Raw genomic sequence first — 21,816 nt, 5'->3', positions numbered from 1 at the left:
ACATAGGTGCAACATTAGATGCCCTGACATGAAAGCCTCTTTAATTTATATCACACAATTTTCACCACTGTATTAATATAATCTTCTGTCAGTTTTTGTGCAAAAAAATCTATTTTTGCTTACATACATACGAAATTGCTTCCTTAGTACAAAGGGACAAATTTATTCCTAGTGGAAGCCCATTGATGTTAATAGAGTTATATCAAGGTTATATTTGGTCCTATCAATCAGTCCCATATAAGACTATATCCTGCTCGTCCTCACCTGAAAGCATGCCTGGTCTTCCTGGGCAGAGGACATGACCTCCTGCAGAGATTGGGAAAGTGCCCATCTGCTGTCTCCTTTGCCTTTAGGAATTCGGAACTTTTTCCCCAGCTTTGCTTTTGTCAGTTTCACCCTTTCCAGAGCCAGTGATCCTGTGAGATTTCCCCTTTGGAGGATTCTATCAGTGAATCTGGATCCATGCAGAAGTTTTCCTGGGGGAAGGCAGCCACACATAGTAGGACTTGGACCAGAGATGAGCTTTCTTCTGTGATTCCTCCTGTTTCTCCCATTTGCAGAATCCTCCCCCAGAGCCTGGAGTGAGGCTAGGATGCTGGCTTTCCTTGTCTCTGTGTCTAGTAACATCTTGCTGCTGGAAATAAAAGACACAAATGCACACCAATAGCCTATTGAAAAATTACCTAGTTTTAAGAGTTTAGTTGCTACAAAAGCCACTGCATTTGGGGGGGGGGGTTTGAAGGGGAACACAAATATAGGCCAAAAATATGCAAAGCCTCCTCCACCAAGGAAATTAATACAATAAATATTCCTTCTCCCCCAACGGTAAATAAAGGTAATAGCAAAAGAGAGAATGAGGCTCATAAATAAATAAAAACTGCGATCAAATTTCCAAATGCTAAATCCTAAATGTGGGAGGTCCAAATTGAAATAAGTTAGTTAATAACCGTTGCAAAGGGAACTGTCAAATGTAGCTAATAAGACCCTGCCTCACTGATCTACTGGGAGAGATTGGAAGGAGAGCTAGAAATAAAGCATGCCTCTTTCCGTTACTAATCCGTGCTCCATTGCCCAGTTAACTCATACAGACAACAGACATAGCTGGTCTTAAAAAGCTCTGATTTACATTGTCCAATAAGGAGGGGAGAAAGGAGGATCTTCAGAAGTTTTGTTTCTGTTGCTTTGAAAGTTACAGCTTAGTATCCAGGGAAATGCAGCTGACAGGGACGTGATATATGGACCTTCCGAGAAGGACCCTCTCCCTCACGGGAGAGTACAGCACAGTGCATTTGGAAATAGAACTTTGGAAGACTTCTTTCCACCACATGCATCAATTACAACACACACGTATTTTGACTCATTCATGCCCACACATACTTCCTTACACAATAGAATTTTTATACATAACCACCTACACAAATCTATCCACTCCTATATATACATCCTTTCATCCATTTGTTTCATACACCATATGTACACCTATCAGACACATAGACCCATCCGAAGTAAACACCACACATGTGCACTCCCAGACACCTCACATTTACTAAAACTTATTCATCCGATAAAGCACAAATATACATTCAGAATTTCTCAGAAGTGCTTCCCTTATGGAGCTCTGCTGTAATCAAAACAGGTGGTGTCCTATAATTTTGATAGTGAATTTTTATTTGTAAAACTATTAAAATATTACTTTAAGTAGAGGGCCTGATTGTTCTCTAGAGCAGTGGCTCTCAACTTTTCCAGACTACTGTACACCATTCAGGAGGCTGATTTGTCTTGCATACCCCAAATTCACTTCACTTAAAAACTACTTGCTTACAAAATCACACACAAAAATACAAAACTGTCACATCACACTAGTATTGAAAAATTACTTACTTTCTCATTTCCAAATCAATTGGAATATAAATATTGTACTTACATTTCACTGCATATAGAGCAGTATAAATAACTCACTGTCTGTATGAAATTGTAGTTTGTCCTGACTTTGCTAGTGCTTTTTATGTAGCCTGTTGTAAAACTAGGCAAATATCTAGATGAGTTGATGTACCCCTGGCAGACCTCTGCATACCCCTGGCTGAGAACCACTGCTATAGAGACCAATTATTTTTATCGTTTCCATTCAAAAAGCATGTATGATGCTCCCCCCGTTTTCTCTCTCACACAGACATTTCTTGATACTACAAGGAATAGCTCCCTAAACTCCAGGGATCCTGAGGGAAAAAAAATACTATGTGACTATGTAATTAAAAGCTACCATAATGCAGATGCACAAGGGGCAATTAAAATTGCACGGAAACCTAAATTTCCTAACTTTCAAGGGTTTCACTTTGCAATGTAAATAATATTCTTCGAACATAGATTTGTAATGTCATTTCATACATCCTTTCCAATACTTAGTAATCATTTCAACAAGGCTTTTCCAAACTGCAGTTGACACCACAGTGCTAAAGAAAATTTCCACTGTACAATTTGAATGTTCATGTTACTTTTTAGCAAGACAAGATGGTAGGGTCTTTTAATGAACCAACATCAGTTGGTGAGAGAGAGAAGCTTTTGATTTATACAGAGCTCTTCATCAGGTCTGGGAAAGGTACTCTTACTGTCCACAGCTAAATATAAGGTGGAACATGTTCCCGGACCTGAAGAGCTCTGTGTAGGGGGAAAGCTTGTCTCTCTTACCAACAGAAGTTGGGCCAATAAGAGATATTACCTAACCCACCTAGTTTCTCTAATATCCTGAGACCAACAGGGCTACAAGAACACTGCATACAACAGTGTTGCTTTTTAGCAGACTATAGGGGACATGCTACTGTTACAATTCTATTGTAAGTGGTCAGTTTCATAGCACTAGTCAAACCTAATGATCCAAAGAAACAAGTATAGAATCATAACAGGAGTCTCACAATGAAATTAAGCCCTAGTTTTTTAAAACCTTGCAAAAGACACATCCAGCTACTACATCCACAAACACTCAGTAGCTGAACACCCACAAAATGAACATTTAAATTACACCTAGGGTCACCCAGCTTTGCAAAAGCACCCTAACTTTTGGTGGCTTAGGGAGACCACAGAGAAAGGGGCAACTCTATAGTACGCAAAACCCAAATTGCACAGGGCTTTTTGGCTCACAACCAGCCCTCCCCCCCAAATGGAATCTGGAACCAGCTTGGGGCCAGTGCAACGCTAGGTGGAGCACACCCATCACCCACCCCTCAGCCTAACACATTAGCAGCCAAGGGGAAGATAGAAATGCTGAGAATAGGGTGACCAGACAGCAAGTGTGAAAAATCCGGACGGGGTGGGGGAGTAATAGGAGCCTATATAAGAAAAAGCCCCAAATATCAGGACTGTCCCTATAAAATCAGGACACCTGGTCACCCTAGCTGAGGCTGACACAGCCACCCCCTCCCTGAGCCTCCCATCCTCGAGCTGGGGAGGATCAGATAATGTGCTACTGTCTGATCCGCCTCAGCCCCTGGCCCCTGCTCGTTTCCCCCGGAGCCCGCCGCCCCATCCCTGAGGGACACAGTAACACCCTCCCCGCCCACATGACACTCTCAAACTACGCCTCACAAATGGCAGCGCCCCCCCGCCCCGTAGCTAGACAGGCCGCGGAGCAGCTGACTACACTTCCCCACACACACACACCCCCCACCCTCCCCAGGCGGCGCAGGCGCAGTAAAGCGAGAGCACAAGTGCCCGCAATCGCCACAGAGCAATGGCCGATAGGCCGCGCATGCGGGTTGGAGGCGGTTTTCCTCCCAAACACTTCCCCACAGAGTAATGGCGTCAGTGTCCTGCCGCGCATGGGCAGAAAGGCCCCCGTAGGCCTCGTCGCATCCCCGGGTCAGTGCGGGTTGGCGCGTCGGCTCGGAGATGCCGCAGGAGCTGGCGGCGGAACAGAGGGGTCGGGTCCTGCGCTCTCTGAACACCCGGGAGCTCGTTCACGTGATCTTTTGTAATCGGAGCCCCCGGGTGGTCATCCCCATCTGGCTGGACTTCGAGGGCCAGCCACAGCCCTACCCGGTCCTGCAGCCGGGCACCGGCCGGAGGATGTACAGCTACCTCGGTGGGGGCGGGCGGTGCACATCTGCCAGGGGAGGGGTGCACTCACACCTGCCAGCGTGGGGATGGGTGGGGAGGTGCACAGCTACCTAGATGGGGACAGGTGGGGGTGCACGGCTGCCAGGGTGGGGATGGGCGACGGGGTGCACGGTTACCACAGTGGGGATGGGCACGGGGTGCACCTACTTGGGTGGGGGATGCACACTTGCCAGGGTGGGGATGGGCATGGGTTGGACCTACCAGTGTGGGGATGGACAGGGGGTGCGTGCCCACCAGGGTGGGGATGGGCGGGGGGGGGTGCAACTACCATGGGTGGGGGGATGCATGCCCGCCATGGTGGGGACGAACAGGGGGCGCATGCCCCCTCAGGGTGGGGACAGACGCGGGGGTTTATTGAAGCAGGGGGATGAAACTGATGTGCAAAGGTGAACCTTGGATGGATTTATAGCAATGGATGCCAATAAAGTATCAGATTCAAAACAGCAGGTATTGCCCACCCTGCCTGTCTCGTGGCCACTGTTTTGATGTCCAAAGGGTCCATGGCTAAGTATGTATAAAAGGAACTGGCAACAGTATTCACTCCTGGGAAATCCCCAGTGGACATCAGTTCAGACATCTATTTGAAATCCTCTGGCAAGCACACCAGCCACAAGAAGAATTTGAAACAGTTACTAATTCCAGAGCTCAATTTCATTTTAAAATAAATTACCTTCCTCATATTTATATACAATTGAAAGATAACATTAAAAACAATTAAAATATAGCTCCTTTGTTATATTTAATCTCTGTTTTGTTATAGAACATCTTTGGCTGTTCAGAGATGCAGAAACAGATGATGGACTTCTTGTCAATCAGACAGAGCTGTTTGTGCCTACTCGCAATGTGAATGGCCAGCCCATATTTGCAAATATCACACTTCCAGGTACAATTATAAAGAGAGTTCAATCTGCTAGAATTTAAGGGGAAATTGATGAGCTAAGATCAGAGACCTTATCTACTTTAGTACAAGGGAGGGTGTGAATGAATCAGATATTCAAGCAATTAATAAAAACTTTATATCAAAAATTGAAAACAAGGGATTTCTAAAGCAACATCATTGATTTCTCTTGAGTGCAGTTATTTACAGGGTTTTGACATTATTTAAGCCTCCCTGCTCTCTGCATTTCTAATGTATCTTGTGATATATTTCATGATCCACTGGGTAGGGTACATAACTGCTAGTCAGAAGATCTGAGTTCTGCTTCTCTCTGCCAGTGACTCTGTGATATACCTAACCTCACTGGGCCTCATTTCTCTCCATTTTGGGAAAAGTAATACCTATCTCACAGAAGTATTGCAGGCTAAATTCATGAATATCTGTGAGATACTTTTGACATATTTGGCTGGAGAGTACTGGAGAAGCTCCAAGTGTCATATTACATAAATATTAATCTTCTCTCTCTCTTTGCAGTGTTCAGTCTGAAAGAGAGGTGTCTTCAGGTTATTCGCAGTCTGGTAAAACCAGTGGACTACAGGAGATTGGATATTGTTCGGTCATTATATGAAGATCTGGAAGATCATCCTGACATTAGGAAGGATCTTCAACGGCTGTCTGTTGAAAGAAGTTAAATGATAAGGAATGGTGTCCCTGATTTAAAATGAACATCATTCATTCCAGACTCTTAAGTGGGGAAGAAAACTCCACTGGGAAACTACTGTGTGTAAGTGATGTTAACCACATTGAAACACATTTCAAGAGCTGAGTAGGTGTCAGGATTTCATGCTCTGAAAGGTGCCTGCTCTCATTTGGTTTCAATATATAAAATGTTTTAGGATGGCAAGAGCCAGATTCAAGAGATCAAATAGTATGTAACATATACCAAGTTTATGATGTTTCAGTTTAAACATAGTAGACTCAATTCTGCATGCAATTAAATCTATGCAATGCTATTGACATCAGTGGCCTGGTATGGTGGAACTAAGAACAGAATCTTGCTCTTTGTCTGTTTCAGAACACATGTAACAAAAGGTGTTTCTGATATAGAGAGAGAACACTGGCTTGCCCATGATCATTCTCTTTTGGAGGGTATAAATACAGACAATTTCCTTATCATTAGAAAGGATGCCACACCAAGGATGAATTTGAATTAGCTGAATGATCAGGAGCCAAACACAGCACTTGTATAAGTGTGTATAACTCCATTGGCTTCAGGGGATTTTGACCTCCTTACACAAGGACTAAATTTGCTCCCTGGGTCAAATTCCAATATTGCACCTGTATGGGTGTGGAATCTTGTGGATGGGATAGCCTGCCCCATCTTGCTCTTAGAGAACCTGATCCAAAGCCCACTAAAATCAATGGAAAGTCTGTGTGTATGGGCATAAGGAGTTTTCTGCCCCTTCTCCCTGCATTTGTGTATCTGCATCAGGGTTATCAGAATCTAGCACGTAGGGTTTAACAATATTTCTAGGTTAAAACACTTTAAAAGGTCACTGGCTGGATGTTTTTCCCTTTCTTGTTGCTGGACCTTTTTATTAACTTATGTGTAGGACCTCTGTGCATCACTTTGAGTTAATGTATCCTGGTGTGTGGGGAGATTGCTTCTGATGAGTTGGCAAGGTTGGAGGGTTGTTTGAAGGCCAGAAGAGGAAACAGACCAGGACATGCCAACTCAAAGCAGCACAAGGCCCTGTCCCAACAACAGATGCAAAACCTGCAGACCTAACGCCACTGCTACAATAATCAGTATCTCCCTGTAACACACCTTTTAAGATCCAAAAGTCATAGACATGCTTATCACAACATGTGGTGTTCCTCATCTAGTATATCAAGTACCCCAGCAATAACTAGGTGGGTGAAACCAGACAATCACTGTGCTCTGAATTAACTCTCACAGAGAAAATGATAAAAGACAACAACACCATATCACCCATGAACCAACACTTTTTCCCAAAGCAATCACTCCATATCTGACCTCTCAAACCTCATCCTCAAAGGAAACCTGCACAACACCTTCAAAAGATGAGCCTTGGAACTTCAATTCATAATTCCATTGGATACTAAAAACCCTGGACTTAACAGAGACTGGTTTTATGGCTCATTACAACAATTTGTAATGCACCTTACTGCTTGCTAATTGCCCACTTCATTTTAAGTGGTCTGCTATAGTATGTATGAACCCCTTATGCTAAACAATCTGTCCCACCTTGTATTTAGCTCAGGCACTCTGGTTACCTCCTTGAGACCTGAGGAAAAGTTCTGTGCAGCTCAAAAGCTCATCGCTTCCACGTTCCACCAACAGAATTTGATCCAATAAAAAATATTACCTCACCTACTTTGTCACTCTCAAAACCTGGGACCAACATGGCTACAACAACAATGCAAATAACATATATGCAGGAATCCATCAAAGGTGTAAGTACTATGCAAGATGAGAAGCAGATCTTCGCATAATATTTTGCCATTGTTTAATCTTGCACATTTATTTCTAATGAAACAAAATATATACATTCTAGGAAAACTGCTGTGAAACTAAATGAGTAAGAAGCCATAGTGTAAATATTTAAGTGTCTTTTCCATTTTTGTAAATATTAGTTTATTTTTTCTTAAAACATTGTGAATTAACTGAGTTTTGTTCTGTGCCAGAAAATGTAAATACATATTAACTTGATATTGGGTTTTATTTTTTACATAGTTTTCTTGTGTATGTTTATCAACTACCTTTTTAGCCATATATTCTTGCATACTAGAAGGAACCCCTGGAGGTATTTTTAACCAACCACAAATGTACACTTTGCAAAACTACTGAAACAAAGTCACCAATTTACAAAATGTAACTAACCCCTTCCATAGGCTGTGTCTATGCTAAACTTTTCCCCCTAAAATTTCCCTCTGTTGCTACTAATGATGAAGCTCCAATGTTGGGAGCTCTAGTGTAGACAAGGTGCCAGCAGTTTCCACCATTTAAAACCACCCTCTAACATAGTTGTGGTAAAACGCCAGTGCCTTGCCTACACTAGTACTCCACTCTTGCTACCTTTCATTGCTGCTCCACTAGTAGTAGTAACAATGGGAAATACTAAAAAAAAAAGTCTGATGTAGACAAGGCTATGTAGATTGGATTCAGATTCGGACACTTAGTAATTTGTCCAGGCCCTAAAACTTCCTTTTTTTTTTGTTTAAAGTATGGCAAATTACGTACTTTTAAGGCTCAGTTCTACAAACACTGGGACAGACTCCTTTTATCAGTGTTGTTCTTTTGTTATTCTATATTTGTCCAATAAATGTATTATAATCCACTTAAAAAACCAGCCTATTTTGAACTGACTGTTTTTCTAATAACTACTAGATCTTAGGTTTGAACATGCTTTTTTGGGTTACTACTAAGCATTCTGTATAATATGGTTCTAAATTACATAGATTTTATATACTCTTGTGATTATCAGGATTATTAAAGTTTGTGTTAAAATTACTCAATCAGTCTGTGACTAGCTGCTTTTAAATTTATGAAAAGTTTATATTTTCAAGTTATAAACATTCAGTAATACTTTGCAGAGGACTGATCATAATTAAAGGGCCAGATTCACTGGTCTGCTGGAGTGGTGTAAAGCAGCAGAGCAGAGTGGTGCATCTGCCCCAGAAGCAGCAACTTACCAGAAAATACACACTTAGGAGCCCAATGCTCTGTCTTGGGTGACCTTTTAGAAGTACACCTCTACCCCGATATAATGCGACCTGATATAACATGAATTCGGATATAACGCGGTAAAGCAGCATTCCAGCAGATCAAAGCAAGTTTGATATAATGCGGTTTCACCTATAACGCGGTAAGATTTTTTGGCTCCTGAGGACAGCGTTATAACAGGGTAGAGGTGTATCGATAAGATACCAAGGCAACTTAATTAAACTTTTAATTAGTGTTGATTCCGCTAGGCAATTGATTTTTGCAGGTTTCTTGTCTTAATTTTAAGACATGTTTCACCGTGGATCAGGGCCAGCTTAGCTGTTTAGGAAAAATACCAGAACAGAATATGTAAAGTTTGATACTCTGTTCTTGGCTGTTCAGGGAAAATTCCAGCTGGCCCTGATCCACACTGTACCTGCAAGGAGAATTTTTGCTTTAGCTTTAAAAAACAAAAATCTGGAGGGAAGCATAGTGACAAGCAAACAAACCATGGAACCACACATAAAATGTACTTTAAATCAGTGGGAGTTTTGCCCAAATACAGATTAGAATTGAATTTTATACCGTGCTTGCACCCCATTTTGCATCTGATTGTGCAAACTGCCAAGCACTGTCAGCGAAGCCAGTGGGCGTTGAGTGTACTTAATACCTTGCAAAGTCCATAAATACTCCTAAGGCTCTTCCACATCCAAGTTGAAGGGCTTATGTATCCTGTCCACACCTAAATGAATCCACTATCTGCCATTTCTTTCATTCCTAATGCACTGAGGGCAAGTTTACACTACTGCCTAACTTGATATAACTTACATCACTCGGGTGTGAAAAAAACACACCCTCCAAGAGATGCAAGTTTTACGCTGTCCACACTAGCGCTATGTCGGTGGGAGAGGCTCTCCTGCCGACATAGCTTCTGCTTCTTGATAATGTGGAGTAATCGTTCCAACAGAAGAGCGCTCTCCCGTTGGTATAGCATGTCTTCACCAGACACACTTCAGCAGCGCAGGCTGCACTGATGTAGTGCTGTACTGTAGAGTTGCCCTTATTCTTCCCATGTTTTTTGGGAAAAGTGGTTTATTCAACACATCAGTGGGTCTCTGAGGGTTATTTTATTATTTGTATTATAGTAGCATCGAGAAAACACAACCAAGATTAGGGTCTGACTGTTTTAGACACTGTTGTTGGGGCTGACCACAAGTTACCTTGGGCTGTTGTTACAAGCATAGTTCCAGAGCAGCTAGTACTGAACTGGCTTTCAGCCACTCAGCTGAATAAACAAGTAAAGAGATAAGGAAGGCCGGAGAGTGTTGTGTGGGAATAGAGCAGCAGTGTCTTCTGCCAAAGCCTGCTAGTGGGTGAATATGCCCCTCCTTTGAAGGAGATGGTGATAAAAACAGCTATGAGGATTGCATTAGAGGAACAGTCTCACCTGTGGACCTAGGTCTTGTGGGTGCCCAGGAATTGCCCACACTGGAGCAGCGCCTGCTACGAGCCCTCAAGGACAAGGCTGGAGGGTCCGGGACTGTCCGTAGCAGAAGGAGCATAAGCATTGATGCTTGCTTGCGTAGTTGCTGGAAAGCACGTATTTAGTAACGCGTGAAGGCTGGGAAGCTTATTATAGCTTGGCAATAAAACCGGTTATACTTATGCACCTGGTGTGGCTTCATTGAATGTATCTGAGCCCTCCCCTTTGGCTCAACAACTGTACGTACATAGAGTAAAAAACACTTTCTGCCCTGAAGAGCTTATTACATATATAGACAAAGAAAGTCATTCTTACTCTCATTTCACAGAAGAGATTAAATTATTTGCCTAAACTCTCAAGGAGGTTATGGCAGGAACTGAACCCAGAGCACCTGAGTCCCAGGCTGGTGTCTTAACCACACACTATATTCTGTCCCTTGTTCTCCACAATTGTTTGTTCTTTCTTCTCGTCATGTGGATTTGTTAAGCCCTGACCTACTTTCAGCTCCCGTCTATTCAGCTGATGTAACCTCATTTTCCTGTTGCCAAAGCATTGGTAATATTTTTTCTGTTACATCAGTTTTTAAAAAATGTTGACCAGTTCCTCTTCAAAATGAGAAGCAGATATAAATGTATCAGATATTAATTTATAAATCTATATTTACTGATTCTTGAGTCATGTGGCAATGTCATTTTGGAGCTATTCACAGTATGAATGTAAGGGCAGGTCTGTGTGATACTATCACTATAATATACATGAAAAATGTCTTTCAGTATATTTAATACTATCCATTGCCTGATCTAGTCATAAAAATTGAATGCTAATATTGTCATTGAAGCTTATCACATGCTCACCATATCTTCAGCGCAGCAATTCAGAGAGTGTATTTTTTGAGTGTATCTAATTTTTCGTGGCCCAGAAACATCCTGACATCAGAAAGGACTTCATATTTATCTGCCACTGGAATTGCAAGAGCAGTATTTCATAACAATTCCTCACATCAGTATGATTTAATTTTTCAGCTAAACTCATGGTTTATATCAGGGATCGGCAACCTTTGGCATGTGGCCTGTCAGGGAAAGCCGCTGGTGGGCCGGGAAGGTTTGTTTATCTGTAGCGTCCGCAGGTTTGACCGATCGGCAGCTCCAACTGGCTGCAGTTCCCTGTCCCCTGCTCACCATGCTGCCCTCTTCTTGTGGAACCGCAGACTAGCCTGTGGGCCTGTCAGTGGGCAATTTTCATGAGCACCAAATTTATTTTTAACAGAGGATAAAGAAATAATATGCAGTAGTTTTATCCTGGTGATAAAATAGCCCAGCAGTCTGTCATACACTGTATATCAGTTTGGTTCGATTTGGTATGGAATCAAGGGGAATACATTGTAATTTGAAAGGTTGAGAGATTGAAAGACAAGGAGTTCTGTTACTAGGCTTTTCTTTACCGGCAGGGGTGATTGGGTTTGAAAAAAGTGTCATGCAAACAAATGGCCCCCTAAGACTCAACAGCAAAGAACATCCCTTGAACCGGATGTTAGTCCTGTTGTCCCTGCCAAATTCCAACTCAGAAAATTACATTCTGCCTCCTGAAAGTCCCCTGCTTTTTCAATTGTACTATTCTCCCACATTTTCTGCCCTAGAGCTGACCTGCCAAGTTCCCACCCACTTGGAGATAAACCTCCTTGCTATGGTTTAAATTATTATAACAATGATACTTTAATGATAGTTATGATGATCGATCTTATTCTAGTGATGGATTTTACAATATGTTTCAAGGAAACGTTTACATTCTTTTATTTATTCATTTGTGTATTTTTAATTTCCTAATTTGGTAGTCCCAATTTGATAACCTTACCTAATCTGTCGTGTTCAGTGTTTGGTGTGTGCTGGTACACAGCTGTCACATCTCCCCTTCTCAAGAGGTGGCAGTGTTGGGTAAAATGATGCCTGTATCAGTTAAGGGATTTTGACCCAGGAGATTTTGATGCAGGATAGCTCAGTGGTTTGTGCATTGGCCTGCTAAAGCCAGGGTTGTGAATTCAATCTTTGAGAGGGCCACTTAGGGAGCTGGGGCAAAAATCAGTACTTGGTCCTGCTAGTGAAGGCAGGGGGCTGGACTCAATGACCTTTTGAGGTCCCTTCCAGTTCTAGGAGATAGGTATATCTCCTATTATTATAGAAATGACAATTATTCCTACTAAATCACCTGCAGTAACTGTCCAAGGGATTGAGAGGAGCACACAGAAATATGGAATCCTAGATAATACGCCATTATTTAACAGGAAGAGTTATCAAATATGGCCACAAAATATATAGGAAAGTATATAGTTTCAGTTTGAAAAGTGATTCTTCAGTTACCCTGTCAAAACCCCTGGATGCCAAATTCCATCATAAAGGTGGCTGCATTTCATTGGTGGGCAAAAGTTTCTTCCATTTTTTCCCCTCAGTTGCCCAATGAGGCAATGAGCCCACAGATCTCTCATTCCTGGCTTCTATTGCCCAGTGCCTGCCAGGGAAAGTGTCATGACAGAGACGATACGGAAAACAAGGGTTTCTACTTCCCTGCCTCCAGTCAACCACTTGGGATAGTAGCTTCTCTCTCCCACCTCCCAGGCAATGATCTTTAAAAGGCCCCCTTTTCTCCCATGCAGGGCAGAGGGGAGCAGGCAGGAGGGGTGATGGGGAAGTATGGGTAAATGGTTGAATGGCTAGGGGAACTTACTGAATTATTGTCATAACATCGGTATTACTAAACCTCCAACTGTTAAAAAATCAAGCGTCAGGCCCCCATAAATCACAAGATTACCTTAAAAATCATGATACTTTAAATTATGATACATTTGGGATTCTTTGTCCTGTCTTCTGGTTTTTTAACCTTCAGGTGACACTCAGGTCACATTTTCCAGCTTTTCTCTGAATCCATGAGGGCTAGTAATTTTAATTTGTTTTAAGGAAACTCAGATTCTCATTACTCCAATGGCTGAAGCTGTAAGAAAACCATCAAAAATGGCAAGACATGTAAAATTGTGAGAGCTGGCAACACTGTAACATAACTTAAAGTATATGTATATGATAAGAGACAGGTAAACTTAAAATATGCCAAGACTTATAATAATATTTTAAATTAAATAGAAAAATCATAGGGTTAGATATAAATAAAATAACAGAAAAAGGAAAAAGTTAAGAATAATTTACATACATTTCAAGCTGTTTCAAGTGGATGGAATGAGTCTATGCAGGTGTAAGGATCTGCCCATGTGGATCATTTTGCAGGATTGTACAAGCTAAATACAAAAATGAAAGTGTTAAAATAATTGAAAAAGTACAACAAAAGTCAAGGGCTATGTATCTTTTTAAATAATTGGAATAAGGCAAAGGGTTCAGTGAAAAAGTATTTTAAAATATAAAATTGTTTAATAAGGTTAACATTAAAAATAATTATTAAAAACCTAATTAGTGATAACACAATGCAAAAGGCAGGTTAAATATAAAACATATAGAAGAGAAGAATTAAAATGTCTAGAAAAAGTATATCTCACAGGTGTGGGTTAAATGTAATTTTTAAAATAAAGCTATGAATTTGAGAGGAATGATGGTCCAATGTTAGGGTCCTTGCCTAGCACCCATAAGATGCAGTTAAATTTCCTGTACTGCCACAGACTTGCTGTATGGTCTCAAGCAAACACTCAGACCACATCGAAACTATAACAGGGTCGCCCAGAGGATTCAGGGGTCTTCGGCGGCGGGTCCCGGGGTGGAAGGACCCCCCACCACCGAATTGCCATCGAAGACCTGGAGCGGAAGAAGCTCCGGGGGCCCGGGCCCCGCGAGAGCTTTCCAGGGCCCCCGGAGTGAGTGAAGGACCCCACTTCAGGGGCCCCAAAAAACTCTCATGGGGGCCCTGCGGGGCCTGGGGCAAATTGCCCCACTTGCCCCCCCGGGCGGCCCTGAACTATAAACTTACATTGGTAAAACTACATTGCTCAGGGCTGTGAAAAATCCACACAATCTTGAGTGACGCAGTTATACTGACCTAACCCCCAGTATAGACAGCACTATGTGGATGGGAGGGCTTTTCCCATCAACATAGCTACTGCCTCTTGCAGAGGAGGATGAACTATGCCAACAGGAGAAGCTCTCCTGTCAGCGTAGTAGTGTCTTCACTGAAGCGCAAGATGCTGCAGCGCTGATGCAGCTGGTTTAAGTGTAGATCTGCCCTTAGTCTTTCTGTGTCTCAAATCCCCGCTCAGAAAGGGGTTAGTAACACTTCCCTATTTTAGAGGGATAGGGAAGACTTTGAGAGCTACAGATGAAAAAATACTACATCAGAATTAGGTACTATCACTTTAACTGTATGTTATAAACCTGTTCCTTTTTTTGTTTCTGACTTGTTGAGTGTCATTATGGGACTGTCTCCTACTAAGTGTTTGAACAGTGCAGTGGAGACTAGATCCCAAATCGGTCCTAGTACCAATTATACTAATGAACAAATGGGTCATCTATACCAATCCCGGTACACACTGGCCAGATTCTGAGTTGGCGTAAGCAGGTGCAATTCCACTACAAGGCCACGCTGAGGGGGCTGTTGACACTTTCACTAAAGCGACAGAAGAGGCTTTTCTGTGGCAGTAGTAAAAAGGAGAGATGGTAGCTAGGCTGACATAATTCTTCCATCAACCTAGCAGTGTCTATACAGGGGCTTAGGTTGGCTTAACCACGTCTCTGGGTGAGGTACTTAGGTCAACCTAAGTTATAGGTCACTGTCTCTGTCCTTTGACCAGAAGGGGGCTGAATCAGTGTTTTTGCCAGGAATTTAAATTGGGGTGTGTGTGTTAGAATATTCAGAGAGGGTGAGGGCCGATGAGAGTTGAGACCTTGAATGCAAAGGTTGGCAGTATGGCACCATAGTAAAAACTGACAAATGTTTTATGACCATTTTATTAGATTTAATTCATGTTTTAAAATCATCACAAAAATTAAAGTTGGCTACTCAAGCTTACTACAAAGCACTATATCTACATCCGTCTTGGTTTCTTGTTGTAATTTTGCACTCTTTGGTGTCTTCTTGTGTGTCCATTACTTCCAGCCCTTCATGATATGCTCATGATCAGGCAGAAGGCAACTTCTTTCAGAACACACAATTCTATTCAATGAGGAAAAAGTATGCTCAACTGTACCTGTTGTGACTGGGAGTAGCAAGAGATGAATTCCCACTTCTTTCATCCCAAGATACATAGCACAAAGATTGGGTTGAACCACTAGTGATGAGAAAGAAGTTGAAGTAAAATCTTCATTCGTTCGTTCTATGATATTCCACTCTGTGTTCAAAATTATCTATTCTGTCCTGGTCACATAGCAGCGCTATTGCTCGTAGTCAGCGGCAGCTCCAGGTACCAGCGCTCCAAGTGTGTGCCTGGGGTGGCAAGCCGCAGCGGGTGCCCTGCTGGTCCCTGCGAGGGCGGCAGTCAGGCAGCCTTCTGCGGCTTGCCTGCGGGAGGTCTGCCGGTCCCGCGGATTCAATGGCAATTTGGTGGCCGAAGGCAGCCTGCCTGCCGTGTCTGGGGCAGCAAAAAAGCTAGAGCCGCCCCTGCTGGTAGTGTCTCACTCCACTCAACTGCAGGTGTTTTATAAGACAGGCATCTGTAAAAGCTACGTGGAGATAGCTACATGGAATAGAATCCAGAAATCGCTATTGTAGATTTGTAAGAATCAAGTCTGTGTACTTTTTCAGCTGGCTTAACAAGCACTTCTTGTCCTCTTCACTAAGGAGTCAATATAAGTACCTTCATTAGTCAACTTCTGGACTGAAGTCTTTGCTTCTTCCAGTACATTTTCAATGGAAATCTCTGACTGATCCAAGGGTAGCTTCTATTGCTGGATAAAGATCTACTACTGTTGTAGCAGATGCTTGGATGACATTGTTTAAATAGTAGACTTACAAGAGAGAGAATGACGATAGTCTTCTCTGAACTTGGTAACAAAAGTAATCCACCAGCCTCACTACTTAGATCTGTCCTATCTTGGTGGATATTTTCCAAAGCCAGTAATAATAGTTGCAGTAATTTTAAGACAACAGCCAAGAATCGCTCATGAGAAAGCCAGCAAGTTTTCCCAGGTTGGACTAATTTGAACTTCAGTCCCAGTGTTTCTTCTATTTGTTTTCAAGACGTTCAGTCCTTTTGGACTCTTGCTGAAAAAAAAGAGTATAAAAAAGCCATTAAATTTGTGGCTTTTTAATATCTTTTTAAGATTCTGCAGCTTGTATTAGCGCTAGCTGGAGTAGATGGCCTCTGCAGTGTGTATAGGAGAGATTAGGGTTACACTTTTTGCTGAGCAAAGCTTGTACTCCACTATGTCTTCCAGAGAAGTTTTGTAGCTCAATCAAATTCACAAGCAGCCATCTGTTTGGGGTTCAATTTACAAGCATTTAAATTGCTGGCAAGCCCCGCTGCCACAGCCCCAGGGTAGCAGCAGCAGGGCTCCAGCGGGAATTAAAGGGCCCGGGGCTCCCCGCAGCAGCTGGAGCCCCGGACCCTTTAAAGCACTGCCTGAGCCCTGCTGCCGCAGCTGCCAGAGCCCTGCTGCTACTGCACTATATGTGAACCTGTGTTATATCGGGTCGCGTTATAGTGGGGTAGAGGTGTATATTGGAATTGGAAAAGGTACAGAAAAGGGCAACGAAAATCATTAGGGGTATGGAACAGTTTCCCTATGAGGAGAGATTAAAAAGACTGGGACTTTTCAGCTTGGAAAAGAGACGACTAAGAGGGGATATGATGGAGGCTTATAAAATCTTGACTGGTGTGGAGAACATGAATAAGGAAGTGTAATTTACCCCTTAACTTAACACAAGAACCAATCAATTAAATTAATAGGCAGTAAGTTTAAAACAAAGAAAAGGAAATATTTCTTCACACAATGCACAGTCACCAGCAGAACTTTTTGCCAGAGATGTTGTGAAGGACGAAATTATAACAGGGTTCAGAAAGAACTAGACAAGGTCATAGAGGTTAGGTCCATCAATGGTTATTAGCCAGGATGGGCAGGGATGCAACACCATGCTCTGAGTGTCCCTAGCCTCTGTTCGCCAGAAGCTGGGAGTGAACGACAGGGGATGGATCACTCGATGATTCCCTGTACTGTTCATTCCCTCTGAAGCACCTGGAATAACCACTATTGGAAGACAGGATCCTGGGATAGATGGACCTTTGGTCTGACCAAATATGGCTGTTCTTACATAAAAATAATTATAATAAAAAAGTTTAGTACAGAAACTCCTCAAGATAATGACCTCTTGAGATAGCGATGATGTGAGATAAAGACCTTGGCAAATAATGCATTTTTAAAATCTTGGCCTACTAGGAAACGTATTTATATAAGTTTCCCAGTCACAAATCTAACATTCTGTAGTAAAATCACTAAAACATAGTCCAATGCTCTGGCCGCTGTTGTTTGTCATGCCACCGTTCACTCTACAGCTCCGTCCCCAATGGCCCTGCACTGTCACCTTCTGCTGCCACCTGCCACTGTGACCTCTGCGAGTTGGTCTCACGCGGTTCCACCCTGCTGTCAGTGGGTGAACCTCGTTGCTAGACCAGGCTGGTCTGTCTCTTCTACAGAAACACTGTCCCACAGCAGGTTAGACCTGATTATCAGTGATTTCAGCTCTACTGGTCACTTATGAAGCCTAATCAGCTCTCTCTAAACAGGAGAGAGGGGCAGGTCAAATAGTGCCTGTGACTCTTAGGCAGATCCCAAACCACCAGGCAAAACACCTGTGTCCCACCCTCTCTCTTTTCACTAGGATATGTGGCATCCAAACCTCCCGCTTAGGGAGTGCAGTTCAGTTGAGGATGACCAGTGCTTAATTTGTAACAAAAGAGGTGCCAGGGTTCAAGCAAGTCTGTTACTTTCATAACTGATGTGACAAGCCCAGAGGTCCCAGAGCTATGAACTTCCGAGTCTGAAGGTGCGGGAGCTCAGCCCTGGCAAGTCCTAGCATAAATTAAGCACTGAGGGAGACCCCCTCATTCAGACTAAGTACAGTTCTGAGGCCCTTTACTCATACAAGGATAACAACATTTCATAACCCCCACATTTACTACTTAAGTGATTTGTACCCAACACCAGCCAAAACTGATCACTTGGGTAGCACAGCTCTGTCTGCTGGATAGTAGGCAGAGTAGATGTGTTCCTGTAAACAGTCTGGTCCTGAAGCCTTTCCACCCACCCCTGGCTCATCACTAGCTGTCAGGGGAAAGCTCATTCAGACCTTGCTTATCAATAATTAGAAATTATTAGGTAGGCCAATATAACCAAAACAAATGTGCTGACGTTGTCATAAATAACAGCTATATGAGGAAGCTAGTCTTTGTTCATACTTTTCAAACCCATTCTGCTTTCTTTCAGGTACAAGTATTTTCTCATATACTGTATATGCTTCTGAAGTGTGTATTAATGTTTCAAATTTCAACCACCAACTAAATTGGCAACACTGCAGGTAACTGGGAGGGGGTGTTGGGGAAATTCAGGAGTGGTCTAGGGAAATCCCTGGGCTGTGTAACTTTCCCGGAAGCTGCCTTTGCTCACACTCATAACTTAGCAAGGCGGCTGGAGCAGCTGCCACCCACCCTAGGGAGGAAAAACCGGCTTCACGCTTGAGGGCAGTGCGGGCGATGTCACCCGAGCAGGAAGGGGCTGTGAGACTGAGAGAGGCCAGTCGCGGTACACATCCGCCTGGGGGCCAGAGGTCGCTGCTGATAGGGGGACAGGCCGCCAATGGCCGCCCCCGGAGAAGAGGACGCCTCTGAGGCGTGTGGGATGAGAGGCGGTACCTGCGCGCGGCGAGGTGCCAGAGAGCGAGTCGTGCACACGCCGCGTGCCGCGGACGGGCCAGGGAGCGAAGCCGGGGGGCGCAGCGAGTGACTGCGAAGGAATGGCCCAGCCCCAGCCCCAGCCTGCCCCGCGGAGCTCCGCGCCGCCCGCGTACATCCACGCCCTGCCCGCCTGCGTGCTGGAGGATTTCTGCCACAAGATGGACTGTCTGAACGACTACGACTGGATGCGCTTCGGTGAGAGCGGGGCGCTGCGCTGCGCTGCGGGGAGGACAGCGCCGGCGAGCCCTGATTCACGGCCGCGCTGAGAGGGGAAGGGCTGGAGGGTTTGCTGACAAGGAGCGGCTCAGGCAGGGGGCTGTGTAGCCGGGCAGGTGACAGGAGCAAGGGCAGGTGGATGGAGACAAGCCCCGGCAGTGAACTCTCTACTTTCTAAGATGGGCTCAGGCTCCAGTCACACAGGGGGATTCCTGACACACAGGCACTTTTTGGTGCTCTCTAAAGACCAGATGCTGTATGGGTGCGTGTGGGGCTCCGGGCTTCACCTGCGTGGAGCCATTAGCGGGATCAAGCTGTAAATAACTTAGTGGTGACTAAACCTCCATTATATTCAGATAAGCACAGAAATACTTTGGATATATAGTGTGATTTTTTTTTTTGGCAGTCCCTCCTTGCTCCTCCACCCCAACCAGGCTCCCAGCTCCCACATTCCCTGACAGGCTTCCCACCCTTCGCCTCGCTTGCCACACCACTACCATTGTTTTCTACACTATTGATTCCGTTCTCTAATCCAGTGGTTCTCAAACTTTTTGTATTGGGACCCCTTTCACACAGCAAACCCCTGAGGGCAACCCCCCCTTATAAATTAAAACCACTTTTTTTTATATTTAATGTTAACCAGAGCCCCACCATGCGCAGGGCTGACAGCTCACAACCCCCTTGTAATAACCTCATAACCCCCAGGTAATAACCTCACCACCCCCAGTTTGAGAACGCCTGCTCTAATCCCATCAGTCCCACCTTGGTTTGGAGATTTTATGATTCCCGTTTCTTTGCCCTGTTTCTTCTTTTTTGTTTATCCACCTTGTTTGTATGCTAAACTTATCTCTGAATACATTGATTTTCCAACGGTAGAGATGGACCTGAATCAAAACTCCAGATTCGAATAACCCTGACCTGATTCCTTTGCTACTTGGCTTTTCACTCCTAAGTGAAATCAAAAGATATAAAATAAGCACTTTCCTTACTATTCTTATGACATTTTCTCTACTTAATTTTTTTTATTCAGTGCATGGACCCTTGGAGAGATGGGCATGCCCGGATTATCCAGTTCCTGGATATTCACATTTCAAATGATCCAACATTTGTTTCTGTCCCCCAAATCCACATTTTGTATTGAAAGAGAAAATCGTTTATCCCAGACCCCAAGAGTCTGAAGGTTAAAGAAGAACAGGTCCCTGCAGCTTGGAGTCTAAATTAGAGAAACACAGTGAACAATAGCAGACTGTGGAGAAAGGACAAATAGTGTAGTAATAGAAGATCATGAACTAAATTCCATCCCAGCTGTAACTCCATTGGGCCAAATTAATAGGAAATGTGTAAGCAGAGAAATTTAAACTCCCTGACACTAATTTACCAAGTGTAAGGGAGTCTAAAGCATTATGTACACTGGGGATTTGCCCCAGCTGCAGCCACTGATGACCACAAAACAGCATAGCTGCACTGGTGACAGCTTATGTCAACCTAACTATGTAAGTGTCTACACTAAAATTTTGCTCCCACTGATGTAACTGCTTCACTATGCCAACTTAATAACTCCACCTCCAGGAGAGGCGTAGAGTCAGTGTTTGATGTAGGTAGGTCACTGCAGTGTCATGTAGACACTGTGTTGTTTACATTGACTGTTACTGGCTTTCAGAAGCTGTCTCACAATGCCCCACACTGACACTACAATCAGTACAAGCGCTCCTGGTGAGGAGGCGCATCGCTGACACAAGGATCATAGTGTGGACATGCGAAAATGATTTAATTACTGCAGCGGGTATATGCCAGAGTAACTTAGGTCGACATAATTTTGTAGTGTAGACATACCCATAACTATGCCAGAAACGCTCCCCCAGTATAGATGCAGCTACACCAACAGAAAAGTGCTTCTGTGGGCATAGCTAATGTCACTTGGGGAGACAGTGTTACTGTGCTGACAAACACCTTCTGTTGACATAAACTGTTTGCACTACGAGGCTCTGCCATTCTAGTTATATCAGCAACACATTTGTAGTGTAGGGCATGTCTACACTATGGGAACCATAGCGATACAGCTGCCATGCCTATAGTGTAGATGCTTCCTACAGCAACAGAACAGGTTTTTCCAACCACCTCCCCAAGCAGTTGTAGTGAAGCTGATGGAAGAATTTTTCCATCAACCTAGCTGCATCTACACCAACGGTTAGGTGTGAATTTTTCATACCCCTGAGAGAGATAGCTAGGTTGATCTAAAGTTTAATTGTAGACCAGGATATAGAGATGGCCTAAATTATAGTAATGTTAGGCCTGGTCTATACTAAAAATTAGATCTACCTAGTTATGTTGCTCAGGGCTGGGAAGAATATCTTCTATCAATCTACCTACCACCTCTCGGAGATGTGGATTAACTACATCAACAGACAAACCCCTTCCATCAATGTACAAAGTGTCTACTATGGCACTTACAGTGACACAGCTGTAGTGCCGTAGGTGTGCCAGCTGTAGTGTAGACAGACCTTTAGATTCCTTCTAGCCTCACTTAGGCC

At 43.6% G+C, this 21,816-nt stretch overlaps 3 protein-coding genes across 19 annotated transcripts in view; 2 read left to right on the top strand and 1 right to left on the bottom strand.

The window, feature by feature from the left end:
- LOC120409380 (cyclic nucleotide-binding domain-containing protein 2-like) overlaps positions 1-21,816 on the bottom strand; it is a 93,217-nt gene that overhangs the window by 31,832 nt on the left and 39,569 nt on the right. For 6 of the 15 annotated variants that reach the window (XM_039547374.1, XM_039547375.1, XM_039547376.1 and 3 more), the window contains 3 exons: positions 13,393-13,477; positions 13,000-13,179; positions 265-634 (listed from right to left, as the gene is read on the bottom strand). In XM_039547374.1, coding sequence (XP_039403308.1) covers positions 265-627 — 363 coding nt within the window. In that variant the 5' untranslated portion in view covers positions 628-634; positions 13,000-13,179; positions 13,393-13,477. Of the gene's footprint in view, positions 1-264; positions 1,984-12,999; positions 13,180-13,392; positions 13,478-18,823; positions 18,960-19,027; positions 19,105-21,816 lie in introns of those variants that run through there. The other 9 variants (XM_039547370.1, XM_039547371.1, XM_039547372.1 and 6 more) reach the window with 4 other exon arrangements.
- Positions 3,766-8,361, top strand: VHL (von Hippel-Lindau tumor suppressor). Of its 2 annotated transcripts, XR_005601274.1 has the most exons (4): positions 3,766-4,075; positions 4,871-4,993; positions 5,522-5,771; positions 7,268-8,361. XR_005601274.1 is itself a non-coding variant. In XM_039547394.1 (3 exons), exons 1-3 carry the CDS (start codon positions 3,883-3,885, stop codon positions 5,677-5,679), a joined length of 474 nt encoding a protein of 157 aa, XP_039403328.1. In that variant the 5' UTR covers positions 3,766-3,882; the 3' UTR covers positions 5,680-8,361. The 2 variants fall into 2 exon arrangements, 1 of the variants encoding a protein (XP_039403328.1); XM_039547394.1 differs by having other exon boundaries at positions 5,522-8,361.
- The window catches only part of IRAK2 (interleukin 1 receptor associated kinase 2), a 29,347-nt gene continuing 26,498 nt past the window's right edge, over positions 18,968-21,816 (top strand). For both annotated transcript variants that reach the window (XM_039547368.1, XM_039547367.1), the window contains exon 1: positions 18,968-19,264. In XM_039547368.1, coding sequence (XP_039403302.1) covers positions 19,129-19,264 — 136 coding nt within the window. In that variant the 5' untranslated portion in view covers positions 18,968-19,128. The remainder of the gene's footprint in view (positions 19,265-21,816) is intronic.

Source organism: Mauremys reevesii, linkage group 7, assembly GCF_016161935.1.
Source record: "Mauremys reevesii isolate NIE-2019 linkage group 7, ASM1616193v1, whole genome shotgun sequence".
NCBI classification, from domain to species: domain Eukaryota; kingdom Metazoa; phylum Chordata; order Testudines; family Geoemydidae; genus Mauremys; species Mauremys reevesii.
Note: the sequence above shows the minus strand (reverse complement) of the source record. Positions and strands in the feature narration are given on the sequence as shown.